Genomic DNA, 13,693 nt, shown 5'->3' with positions numbered 1-13,693 from the left:
AAATCAGGCAATTCCTTGCCAGAATTAAATCTGCTCTGGGAAAGAGTCTACTGAAAATTCAGTCCCACCCTGACTGAGGTTCGTGGTGCATGACTGAGATGGCCTGCCTTTTCCGTAATACTTTATGGTATTTTTTTCCTAAGAACTATGTGCAGCCTCTTCTTGCTGCAATTTGGTAAACAAGTTGTTCCAATATGTGTTTGGTCCCAGTTCACTTATCATGGGCACTTACCTTGGGTTTTATTTTTGCTTTGCTTTTGCACCCTAGTTATTTTTTTCGTTTTACATTAATTTGGATTTGCTATTGATTATGTTTTTGGTTGATGCCATGTGCTGCTCAGAATCTTTTGGGGTTGGGAAGACAAAGCTTAGATGTACTCTGCTTGCCTGCCATCATGAAAAGAAAAAAAATGTAAAAGGAAAAAGGCAAGAGCTGAGGTCAGGCTGAGCTAGTTGCTGCCAGAGTCACCGTGGACGACTCTGCTTAGTGCTTAACTGTTTAAAAAAGCCTCTTTAAAAGCGCCCTCTACAGGAGGAGGCAGGAGAACGACGTGCCTCATCTACGTCAGGAATTTTTCGGCTTTTAACCCTTGCTTAACTCTACTCGAGTGATCATAAAAAGTCAGACTAGATGAGGCACGTCGTTCTCCTGCCACCTCCTCTAGAGGGCGCTTTTTAGAGGCTTTTTTAAACAGTTAAGCACTAAGCAGAGTCGTCCACTGTGACTCTGGCAGCAACTAGCTCAGCCTGACCTCAGCTCTTGCCTTTTTCCTTTTACATTTTTTTTTCTTTTCATGATGACAGTGGTGAGGCTCTGCCTCCCCTGCCTCCCCTGACTGCACATCCCTGGGTACCACAAACCAATTTGTATCAGGCAAATGTCAATGCTATATAGGATTAAAAGACAATTCAGCAGTGCAGCATAGTCCCTAAATCAAAGTGAGAAGAAGAAATGTGATTACGATTTTACAGATTAACTTACAAGCACTTAACAGAAGGTCTACCAGAAAAAAGTATTCCAGATAGGATTACTGCTGACCAGAGCTTTCTCAAGACAATACAGCCTATCTATGCTTCCCAGCAATGTGACATCCATCAGATAATTTCCAAAGGGGTCAGGGGAAGAGATACACTCTGGGACAAGGTTCTCAAATTCAAATCATCAAAAGTGCCACTTACGATCTAGTTCACAAGGTCACAAATTGAGGGCTACAACAGTGGAAAACGTTTTCCTATATTGATACAAAAATCTTCGATGATTCAAAACTGAAGAAATGAAGAGTACAACAGTATACTAACAAACATAACTTTATTCAGAAAACATGTATTTCAAAAGAAAGCCATTTTGTTTTGATCATTTAACTGCCAGCATTTTTTATTAACAAGAACATCAATTGGACTACAATTTTTGGTTTTATTACTGGGATGATATGTAAAATATTTCAAGATTGTGCACTACATAAAATGACTTTGAGTGTGTGTATAAGTTTTCATACAATACTGGGCTGGAACCAAACCCTAAGTATGTTATACAACTTCTTAACAAATAAGATACAAATTTTAAAAATGAGATTTATTCCCAAGTAGCTATGTTTAAGTATATGTTCTTCTTCAGTACAGCATAATTTAATTTGCCCTGAAATTACACAGATCTCAACTGATTTATTCTCAAGCAAATATACAAGATATCCTATGTACATTTATTTAAAAAAGACGTCGTTCTTTCCCAGTTAGCATCCTCCAGATATGTTTGGACTACAATTTCAAGCCAGTTGAGCAATAGATTATGAATACCTGTTAAGTGGCAATGTAAACTATTAACAGCTCCCTTCTTAGAACAAAAGACAGAAAATAAAGGGGGGGGTTCCCTTTTCTTTTTATTTTATGTCCATCTCTATGCCATTTGCTGTAAAACTGTCTTTTAAAAATACCAAGCAAATAAAACTGAAAGGGGCTTATAGTTCACATTTGTGCTGTTATCCTTTTTTTTTTCTTGTTGTAAATGTGTTTTTTATTTTCCATTTTCATTTCGTACAGTCACATATATACTGTGCATAACCGGGGCCATATAACATTAAACAATAAACACATGTGCTGTTATCCTTTTGATAACAAGCTCAAATGCCAGTAAGCAGGAAGGGTAGCAAAGACATCATAGAACTGTCATCTTTGGGTAAGGAAATGGTTTCTGATCAGGGGAACAGTCACAGAAGTATCCTGGATTATTTGTATTGCAGATGATGTGGGTAGTATTGCTGAAAATTCTGTTGCAGATGCCCAATGCCAGAGGCCTGATAAGAAAGAATTGTCTTGTAACATTGGCAATTTTTCATAGCCTTCAAATCATCTATTGTTGACTGCGCAATAAGAACATTTAAGATGTCAATATTTTATCACCGTTTGCAGCTCCAAAATGATAGTTATGAAAAGTATCAACATTGCACTGTGTTTCAGAACTCTAACCATATTTTTTTTTGCCAATGAACTCACACAAAACTATATTTAATAATGGATTGCTTAAACAATTGGAACACAGGTTTTCCCATACATTTCTCTTCCTCCTATTCCTCCAGACATACAGAAAGTATACCTCTAGGACAGCGGTTCTCAACCTGTGGTTCGGAATCCCTTTGGGAATCGAACGACTCTTTCACAGGGGTCACCTAAGACCAGTGGTGGGATTCAGCCGGTTCGCACCTATTCAGGAGAACCGGTTGGTAACTTTCTAGGTAGTTCAGAGAATTGATTGTTGGAAGAAATCTCCTTTCCTTTTTTCCCACTTTACAGGGCTAATCCTGTAAGGAAGGCAGGAAGGAAATATTCTGGTGTTGTTTCTAGCCTAATCTTTATTGACCTGCTTACAGAAACTGCCTCTCCGGTTAACCCTTATTACATTGTAACAGCTAAGGCGAAGCGCCCCTCGACCTGAATGACCTTGAGTTGGCCACACCCACCCAGTCACATGACCATCGAGCCCCACCTACCCAGATAGTCATTAGGGCAGAGAACCGGTTGTTAAATTATTTGAATCCCACCACTGCCTAAGACCATCAGAAAACACATATTTTTGAAAACATAAAATAATTTTATGGTGGGGGGTTACCACAACATGAGGAACTGTATTCAAGGGTCGCGGCATTAGGAAGGTTGAGACCCATTGCTCTAGGATAAGAGACTGGCATCGAAGAAAAGCTATTGTTTCCTTCCTGGCTAATCTGCAGCAAAATGTTCAATTGTATCGGTCTTTCCCAATTTTGTGCTATCTAGATTAGGTGAGCCTCTTTTTCCATTATTGAGGGATTATTAGGAGGATTCTAAAGACGTATTAGAAAGGTTCACATTGTTCTATTGATACCTTTCTTGGGTTTCTGTTTATAGCGTTTATAGCGTATTATAATATAGCTACTTGGCCTGAAACGTCTCTTTCTTAACAACTGCCCACTTTACATGTGTAACCTCACATACCTGAGCAGGGTTGTACATAGGAACTGTCCCTTCTGTGGGGGGTAGAGGCATGCTATCAGGGTTGAATTGATGTCTGAAGGAACTAGTCTGAAATAGCAGGGGGTAAATTATGAATTGTCAAGAGTAATCAAGAAAAGCAAGAAGTATAGTTGATTGGTGGAATTGTACATAATTGAAAACAGTGATATACAAATATAAATGGTTGGTAAATCTCTTTCATATTGGGATCTGTGATTATATAAAGGTATACTGTTATTAAATAGACAATCAAGAATGTAAGGGAATTAGGTTTATTGGAAAAAAAATATTAATTGTAATTGACTATACATTGTACAATGAAAGTGAGGTATTTAGTTATATTAGATGAAAAATGATGTGATTGTAAATGTAATTGTGAATATGGATGCAAAAACACTTGTAACCAAACGACATGCTGTATGTAATGGATGAGATCATTTTTTAATATTATTTTTTTTATATTTAAAAATAAAAAATAGATTGAAAAAAAAAGAAAAGCAAGAAGTATAGTTGATTGGTGGAATTATACATAATTGAAAACAGTGATATACAAATATAAATGCTTGGTAAATCTCTTTCATATTGGGATCTGTGATTATATAAAGGTATACTGTTATTAAATAGACAATCAAGAATGTAAGGGAATTTATTGAAAAAAAATATTAATTGTAATTGAATATACATGAAAGTGAGGTATTTAGTTATACTAGATGAAAGATCTGTGATTGTAAATGTAATTGAGAATATGGATGCAAAAACACTTGTAACCAAACGACATGCTGTATGTAATGGATGAGATCATTTTTTTTAATATTGTTTTTTATTTTATTTTTATGTTTAAAAATAAAAAAATAGATTGAAAAAAAAAGAAAAGCAAGAAGTAAGTTACCCATGGTTTCATATATCTCTGAATTTCATATCCAATAAGCCCAAATCAAGATTATTATGGAAACCGGAAAACTGAAACGTTGAAAAGGTTCTGGTAACCTATCACTGGAATGTACTATACCACCAAAAGTGAAGTTGCCACAACATTTGGCTTGTTCTTCTTCCAACCTGGATTGCCAGAAAGTCTGTTTGACTAGATTGCTGACTTTCCCAATGACATTTTTTTCCCCAAACTAAAGGTTTCATTTTGTATTCTACACTGCTTTCCACATCTCACCTGATCACCAGCATCTGAAATGATAGTTGCTTCCATGCTGCTATGGCCTTGTGAATGTTGAGCTTCTGGAGAAATAACAAATATTATATCTTTTTCAAAAGTAGATGATGATTTAAAGTAGTACAGGTTGTCCTCGGGGTGATATGGTGCAATGCCACGCAGACATACAACAGTGATTGTGGCAGTCCCAGCTGTATTGTTAGGCAAATCTCACATGGTCATAGCATCCTGTGGTCGTGTGATCACCATTTGTGACCTCTTGCCAACTTCTTGCCAATGACTTTGTTTGTCAGAAGCCAGTAGTGAAGGTCACAAATGATGTTGATGTGATATTGAATTGAGAGGGCCAGTTGCCCCAAACCGAAATCAGAATCACATGACCATTGGGACATTGGGAAATTATGAAGATCCATCATCCTTCCACCCTCCCTCAGCAGTAAAACCCTTTAGTTTTCCCTGTCTCCGAGAACCAGATATCAAAGGTTGAGGGGTATATCAAAAATTTAGGGTTTCGTTATGCACAAAAAAGGGGATGAAATGCCAAAAATTTCTATGCATGGAATTATTATTATTATTAAATTTATTTCCTACCCATCTCGCGGCCCATCTGAGGAAACAGAAAATCTTTAGTTAGCAATAACAATAGCAGTTAGACTTATATACAGCTTCATAGGGCTTTCAGCCCTAAGCGGTTTACAGAGTCAGCATATCGCCCCCACAGTCTGGGTCCTCATTTCACCCACCTCAGAAGGATGGAAGGCTGAGTCAACCTTGAGCCGGTGAGGTTAGAACCGCTGAATTGCAGATAACAGTCAGCTAAAGTGGCCTGCACCCTAACCACTGCACCACCTCAGTTACAACTAAACTAACAAAATGTTGAGCAATTCATTCAGAAACATGCAGGGTTATATTTACCTGGAGATCTCTTGGGAAAAGGATTGCCTTCTGTGGGAGAAAGGGGAGGAGGGCAATGTTGCGCAGTAGATTTTGCCTCATTCGTGGGTGAAACCAAAAGGGGCTGAGGGATTTTCTCCTAGAGAAGGAAAATATACAATAGTGATGAAATAAATTGCTGGCTATTACCTTCAACCTCCCTGAGAAGTTTGAGGAACATGTTTCCCCTTGAGATCAGGCAGGCCACCATATTTCCTTAAATTAGTGGAGAACTGGCATTTCTCACAGGCTCTGGGATATTAAGATTGGAGCCCAGAGACTAAAGAGATCAATAGTTGTTGTTATGGATTGGGCGCCTGGTTTTTTTTCTTTTTTCTTTTTTGTATTGATTTATTATTTGTCTTTTTAATACTCAGAGGTGGGTTCCTACCAGTTCGCACCTATTCGGTAGAACCGGTTCGTCAAATCTACCAAACCAGTTAGAAGAGGTTCCACCAGTGGACCCAGAAAGCAGGCCACACCTACAGAAGAGGTTCCAAATTTTTTTGAAACCCACCACTGGTCCTTGGATATGATTATTCTACACTATCATGCTCATATTTATAAAACTCAGTGCCTCTGTGAAAGGTAAGGATGACTACTGCGTTTGTGGTGCAATCAGAACATTGCGTGTGTTGAAGTTGTTTTAACGCAAACCAAAGATGCCTTCTAAAAAACAAGTTTACATCCTATTCTTATGCATGCCAGTGCTGTGTGTGAGATAATTAAGGTGGTTCTGACAAGTGTCGTCGGCATCTTCATATCCGGTCACATGGGCGGCAAGCCACTCCCATCCAGTCACATGGGCGGCAAGCCACTCCCACAAAGGAGGCCATACCCACAGAGTAGGTTCGAACAATTTTTGAAACCCACCACTGTTAATACTGATGTTCACTACCCACAGTTGCACATTACTAGAGGATTGGCCATATACATCTTAGAAATAAATAAATAAATCCTGAAATATGAAGCAACTATTTGACAGCGCACGTGACTCCCCAGAAGTCCTAGAAGAACGTGACCTGTCCAATGGTTAGCATTAGTTGTTATGTAAGGATTCAACTTTAAGGCAGGTGTGTTCTTCCTTTGGTAGTACAAAGGAGCTTGCACTAAAGGAGTTTAGAAATAAAGCAAAGGACCAAGATAGCTATGATAGGACATTTAGATGTTTCAAATACACTTCCGTTGCATTTTCAATTTTCTTTTTTGCCAAGGGAAATTCAAAATGAAGCAAAGGTCGTTTTCCAGCTGCTATTTTGTGAGCTCAGTCTATTCATTATATTGGAAAGTTCCTCTTTATTAACAATGATTATTCAAAATGCTTTAGGAATACAATTAATTCACACAAATCTCCCGGGAGCAGCCCAACCAACTGAAAGAGAAAGAAGCCAGATCAATGTGGGAAGAAAGAATGGATACACCACAAACATCACCAGGGCTGAAACTTGTTGATAAATAACATCATTTTTCAACATTTTCTTGAGTGCCTGTAATTAACACCGTAGTCACATCTGGACAACCTGTTCAGTGGAGCTACTAAACTTATTCAGTCTTACCTGAAACATTTGAAGGAGGAAAACTCAATGGAGGGAGGAGTACTTCTTGAAAACTCCTAGGTTCTCCTAAGCATGTCCATCCCTCCATCTTATTCTTAATGACACCATTTTACCTATAACTGTTGTAGCACACATCACTGAGTTAATTATTTTTATTTTCTAATTTCCTCTCCCCCAAAGAAAGCTAATTATATGTCATCTGGCTGTCAGTTTACTTCAGAAAGTGAGAAGTGACTGAACTAGCCAAGAAATTGAAAGTTAATTTCCAAGCCAAGAAACACAGTATTGCCTGAGAAAATCTGAGGATCAATTCCTTCTCTTTCTTTCTCTTCCTCCCCCCTCTTCTTCTTTTTCTCTCCCCTCTACCCACCTTCCCTTACCTCATTCTTCTTCCCTTACCTCTCCACCACACTTCTTCTTCTTCTTCTCCTACTTTCTCTCCTTCTCTTCCTCTCTCTTCTACCCTCCACTCCTTTCCTTTCCTTCGTCCCTCCATTCTCTACTTCCTTCCTCCCTCCTTTCCTTCCTTCTTCCCTTCCTTTCTTTTTCTATTGTTATAGGTGTCTCTTTCAGATCCCAATTCATGTTTTCTTGGGGATGGTGTTTCCACACACACAACTTTGTTTCATATCCTTTCCTTTTTTCTTTAGCTATTTTTATGGTAAGCCATCCAGGGTTACATTTGTGAGAAGGGTAAATCAACAATTTTAAATACACGTAATCCTTATTTGCCACTGTTTTCTTTTAGATCTTTTCTGACTTCCCAGTTTAGCTTATAGCACCAAAATTTCCTAGTGGTTTCCATCTAAGCGTTAACCATGTTCAACCCATTTTCGGAGATGACTCAAGATTGCCCAAGTGTTGCCTGCTACTGGTATCAATAACTGCATTATTAACAATGTTATTATCTCCACACAATAAAAGCGCAAAGCAATCAATAAAAATAAGCAAGTATTTCTTTATCTCTAGGTACTGAAGAAACAAGAGGAATGAATGAAAAGAAATGCTATAGAAAAAATTAACCTGAAGCCTGGATGGGTGGAAGAGAAAAGAATCCAATAAATCCTTAACAACATCATAAATATTAACAAAACACTCACAGTGGGGAATGGAGGTACTGTACAGTATGTACAAAGTTGGAAATTGAGGTGGGAAGACAAACAGACGAAGACTGAGGTGAGGGCAGTGGAAGAGAAGGCGGCCAGCACAAGAGACAACGCATGAATAATGCATCTGTGGATTCTTATTTAGACACGCCAACTGCAGGGTGCAAGAAGGAAGAAAGAGTGTTCCTCCGTGTGAAAACCTTTCTGCACAAACGAAATATGTCAGAGAGGATCCTGCCAAGTTTTCACTTCGTCATGCTGTTTGTTCTATCGGCAAACAGACTGAGGCGTTCATTTTTACTTACAGTTGTTCTTTTTTTTACTTGGGGTTCATTAGGGGCCCTCCAAAGTTTGATCCTCACAGTGGCTGAAAGTGGTACAATCTGACAAAAGCTTTACTATTTGATTCCGTCAAGCGTACAAGGAATCAAACTTTTTTTGTGTGTGTGTCAGATGAAGCTGTCAGTTCCAGCCTTTTCCCTTGTAGTTCAGTCTCCCTCTCCCCACCACAGAAGCCTCCAGCAGCTATAATACAAGATTCCCAAAGACCCCAACAACTCCAGTGTCTCACTGGTTTTCTACAAAACGCAAACAGGCTGTATAAGCAATAGTGATCCCACTTTTTGTATTCAGTCTTCCTAAAATGATAGGTCTATGTTCTGACACACACACCCCTCAGCCCACACCAAAGCACTCTGAGCCAAAGATACTTTACGGAATTTATTCACAGACAGACAGGTCCTTGGCAGCAATCCAGCACAGATAAGTCTTGGCAGCAATCCAGCACAGATAAGCCTTGGCAGCAATCCAGCCTGCCAAGCTAACGCCACAGTTCCCCAACATTAGTTAATGCGTTGACTTCTGCAAAATGGGTGTGTACACAAGCATTCCTTTTATAGTCTGGAGAGGAGCCTAATGACCACCAGCTGAGTGCAATTATCTCCTGTAACTGCGTAACTGTTCTTTACGCCTATTAGGTCTCCGGTGCCGGGCATCTAGGAACAACTCGCTTGGCTCCTCCCCACTACTGACATCCGGATCACTCCCCCTTGTCTCCTCCCCACTGGTCCAAGTCTCAGGTGCCTCCTGGTGACCAACCAGCCTCTCTTGGAGTCGGAACCCTGTCCAGGGTCTTCCACATCCTCCAGAGCCGACTCATAGGGCCCCACGCTATCAGAGTCTGGAGGCAGCTCCAACGGCTCCTGCTGGGCCACAACAGCCTAGGATAATATTTTCAAGCTGGGGTCCTTAGATGCTTTCAGAATTTCTATCAGTTAAAAGACCATTCATGATAACTCCTGCTGTTCTGCTAGATTCTGCTGCTGCTGCTGAGAAAAACTAGACACGTTGCTGAAACCACCACTATCACCACCACCACCACCCCCCCAAAAAAACTCTTTTTCTAAAAAAAAAAAAAAGACTCTTTGTTACCTGAGAAACTGGAGTAGTTGAGTCCAAAGAAGCAACTGGATTTTTTTCAGATGGTTCTTCATCTTTATTTGCCTTGGAACGGAACCAACGGAACCAGCCAAAACCGGAAGTCTGGAGGGATACAAAATCTTGAGTGGACAACATGCTTTTCTTCCTCTAGACATAGAAGACATTGAGTCTCTGATCTAGCCACAAGCATGCCATGAAGGATCAGGAGGAACTGGGATCTCACATTTTACTGTTGAGATTATGAGCCTCCCCCCAACCTCATCTTCTTCATCTGCAGTGGTTTTTCATTCCTCTAATTCTTCTTCTGGTCCAGCATTATGTTTCCAAAAGAACCCAATTAAATGTTTCTGAGAAGCTCACATGTAGGCCTAGAACAGGGGTGGGTTCCTACCAGTTCTAACCTCTTCTATGGAAGAGGTTCCACAAATCTACAGTGCCGTTTATAATCGGTTTCAGCTCCCTCCCCCCGCCCGTCTGCACATCATCAAGTTGAAGAGCAAGAGGAGGAATTCTGGGAGTTGAAGTCCACAAGTCTTAAAGCTGTCAAGTTTGAACACCCATGGGGTTTTTTTTCCTAAAGGGTTAGGGATGCAAGGGTCTTGTAACTTGACAGCTTTAAGACTTGCGTGCTACAAATTCCAGAGTTTCTGAGCCAACATTATGGTTGCTAAGCAAGAGCGTTGTTAAGTGAGTTTCACCACATTTTACAAGTTGGCCACGCCCACCCAGTCACATGGCCAGCAAGCCACTCCCACAAAGCAGGCCACACCTACAGAAGAGGTTCTAAAAAAAATTGAAACCCACCACTGGCCTAGAAACAAACTAATTTCCCTCTTGTTTGTCCTCATACCTAATCTTGAATGGCATGTTGACTCTGAACATGGAAGATCCATTACATTTCCTTAGTCTGACTCAAGCTGTTCTTATTTCATCTAACTCTTATTTTGAAATCATATATAAGTGGAGGAAATGTTTCACACTGGTTCTATGATTTCACGAGTGGATGGTTTTGAATGGCAATAGTGGGAAAGAGAGATCTACCCCTTACCTGCTACAATAGGGAAGTATCTCTCTTTCCTGTTTAATATTTATGTAAATTGCTGGGAGAAAACCGCTATCAGTTTGGGATCAGGTATTGCTATTTTTTTGATTATGCCCATATAGGCATCTCTACCCTGGTGATATCAGGATATATCATGGGGGCCCTGACCAGCGCCTGAAGGCTGTATGGATTGGGAAGAAATAGGCTAAAGTTGAAGCCCAAGGAAGTTGAGTTGCAGTTTGTCCAAAACATATGGCAGTGGTTCTCAATCTTCTCTTCACCACAGACTTGCTTTAAATACCTTTTCAATCAATCAGAATAGAGCTGGAAAGAACCTTGAAGGTTTTCTACTCCTGCTAAAGCAGGAGACCCTATGCTGTTTCAGACAAATGGCTGTCCAATTTCTTTTTTAAAACTTCCAGTGATGAAGTATCCACAACTTCTGAAGGCAAGCTGTTCCGCTGGTTAAGTAGGACGTTTCTCCTTTAATTTAAGGTTGCTTCTCTCCTTGATTGGTTTCCCGCCATTGTTTCTTGTCCTGCCCTCTGGTGCTTTGAAAAATAAGTTCACTCCCTCCTCTTTGTGGCAACCTCTCAAATATTGGAGGCCACGGACTATGGCCACAGGCCACCAAGACTGAACTCAAGGTTTAAATAATAACATTTCTTCTTTGCAGGGCCAACTGTGGTGTCCCCCAGGGATCCATGGAGTGCAGGTTGAGAACCACCATACGATGCCTCTCTCTGCACCAGTGATAATTCTGGAAGAGATTGTCCTCCCTTTGAAATGACAGGTCTGTGATTTGTGAATCACTTAAACTCATGGCTATTGTTGGATAGCTAATGGGAGATTATAATTAAAGAGCCTTTGCTTAGCACCGGCTGGTGCATCACTTGGAAGCTCTTCCTGGAGGAGGCCTGGAGACCCTGACCCATGCCCTTGTCATGTCCCAGTTAAATTTCTGCAAAGCAGTCTAGACTTCAAGACTACTCAAAGACTACAACTGCTCTAACTTATCTATTAGAGAATGAGAGTCATTGTTCAGACTAAACACTGGGACATTGGTCACCAGCAGGTGTCAGGTACAATTTAATATACTGATTTTGGCTTTTAAAATCATTCATGAACATCTATTTCAAGTAGACCAAATCCATTCAGTTTCTGTATCTTGAACAGGCTTCTTCCCTCATATAATTTTTAAAAAATGTATAAACACACACACACACATTAAAGCAAATAGATACATTTAAAGTAAATAAGTAAATCAATGATGGCCTCTTTTGTAGACCTAAACTGATTTTTTTTTCAGAATTGAATAGCAATAGCAATAGCAGTTAGACTTATATACCGCTTCATAGGGCTTTCAGCCCACTCTAAGTGGTTTACAGAGTCAGCATATTGCCCCCAACAACAATCCGGGTCCTCATTTTACCCACCTCGGAAGGATGGGAGGCTGAGTCAACCCTGAGCCGGTGAGATTTGAACAGCCGAACTGCAGAACTGCAGTCAGCTGAAGTAGCCTGCAGTGCTGCATTTAACCACTGCGCCACCTCGGCTCCTTGAAGCCGGCATAATACTCACTGGAATGTAATAAATGAAATATATAATACACCTTATTTCGTAGTTAATATGAATTGGCTGCCACAATGCAGTTAGGTGTGGATATGAATTTCATCATGGGTCAAATTACCTACAATGATCCCACCATGTTCAAGATAGAATAGAATACAATCCTAGCATTCACAACTGCATTTCATATAATTTCAGATAATAACAGCTGAAATTTCAACAAGATTGCCTCACCTTCACTACCTCTTGCTCTGTTTTCTCCACTAGTTTCTTCTCCAATGAGGTTTCATCCTGGGAGGCTTCTGGTGGATCTTCTGAAAGGGTTATTGTGGAACTCTCGGAGACCGTCCGAGTCCGTGCATTGAAAATGGCCTGGCATCAAAGAGAAAACATCAGCACAAGGTAACCCAAACAGAGCATATCCATAGAGACAATTAAATGATAGTTTTGTGTTCTGACCCCCTCCTCCGTCCAGTAACGAATGCCGAGACAAGCTTAACTGGAATGTACTTTAATATCAAGAAACCAAAACCTCGGTGGTTGAAAGCCAAGCATAACAAACAGATAAGGATCTTGGCAGCAACTCAGACAAACCTTGGCAGCAATCCAGCCTGCCAAGCTAGTTACCAAAGTTCTCCAACTTTTAGTCAATGCGTTGACTTCTGCAAGAGGGGCGTGTGCACAAGCAGTCTTTTTATAGTCTGGAGAGGAACCTAATGACCACCAGCTGAGTGCAATTACCTCCTGTACTTGCACAACTGTTCCTGACACCTATTAGTTCTTCGATGCCGTGCATCCAGGAACAACTCACTACTGGCATCCGGATCATTCTCCCTTGTCTCCTCCCCACTGGTCCAAGGCTCAGGCGCCTCCTGGTGGCCAACCAGCCTCTCTGTGCCCTACTCAGAGTCGGAACCCTGTCCCCTCCACATCCACATCCCTGTCCCCTCCACATCCTCCAGAGCCGACTCATAGGGCCCCTCGCTGTCGGAGTCTGGTGGCAGCTCCAACGGCTCCTGCTGGGCCACAACAATTTTGTTTGTAGCCTAAACCCATAGTTGGTTTATCATCCTATTTGTAAAACTAAGAGTAAATCAAAGTCTTTCCTTGTATCAATTGTATCAATTTCCTTGCACAGAAAATCTAGTGAGACAACTCAACATTGTTTCCATTCCTATAACAAATCAATACTATTAAAGATGGAAAGTGGGAGATAAGTGACTTTCTCAAGGGCAACTAGAATTTAGTCTTACTATTCAAATTTCACACATCCAATTTCATCACAGAACTGCTGCTTTTTGTGACACATGAGTCACTAATGGGATACAAGAAGTTGGAATATCTCAATTCAGTGGTCCCTAATTTTAAAAAGTAGAATCAGCAAGACAGGTGGCATATA

General features: G+C 40.4%; 1 protein-coding gene across 1 annotated transcript in view; it reads right to left on the bottom strand.

Annotated features, from left to right (window-relative positions):
* Window positions 1–1,292: 1,292 nt before the first annotated feature.
* Window positions 1,293–13,693, bottom strand: part of LOC116514602 (protein transport protein Sec16B) — an 86,053-nt gene continuing 73,652 nt past the window's right edge. Inside the window, exons 21-26 of the mRNA XM_032226214.1 lie at window positions 12,529–12,666; window positions 9,675–9,785; window positions 5,564–5,681; window positions 4,649–4,713; window positions 3,466–3,552; window positions 1,293–2,291 (exon numbers count right to left, since the gene is read on the bottom strand). Of these exons, the coding sequence (XP_032082105.1) occupies window positions 2,223–2,291; window positions 3,466–3,552; window positions 4,649–4,713; window positions 5,564–5,681; window positions 9,675–9,785; window positions 12,529–12,666 (588 nt within the window). The 3' untranslated portion in view covers window positions 1,293–2,222. The remainder of the gene's footprint in view (window positions 2,292–3,465; window positions 3,553–4,648; window positions 4,714–5,563; window positions 5,682–9,674; window positions 9,786–12,528; window positions 12,667–13,693) is intronic.

Source organism: Thamnophis elegans, chromosome 11 (genome assembly GCF_009769535.1).
Source record: "Thamnophis elegans isolate rThaEle1 chromosome 11, rThaEle1.pri, whole genome shotgun sequence".
NCBI lineage: Eukaryota > Metazoa > Chordata > Lepidosauria > Squamata > Colubridae > Thamnophis > Thamnophis elegans.
This window is presented reverse-complemented; position numbering and strand designations above follow the sequence as displayed.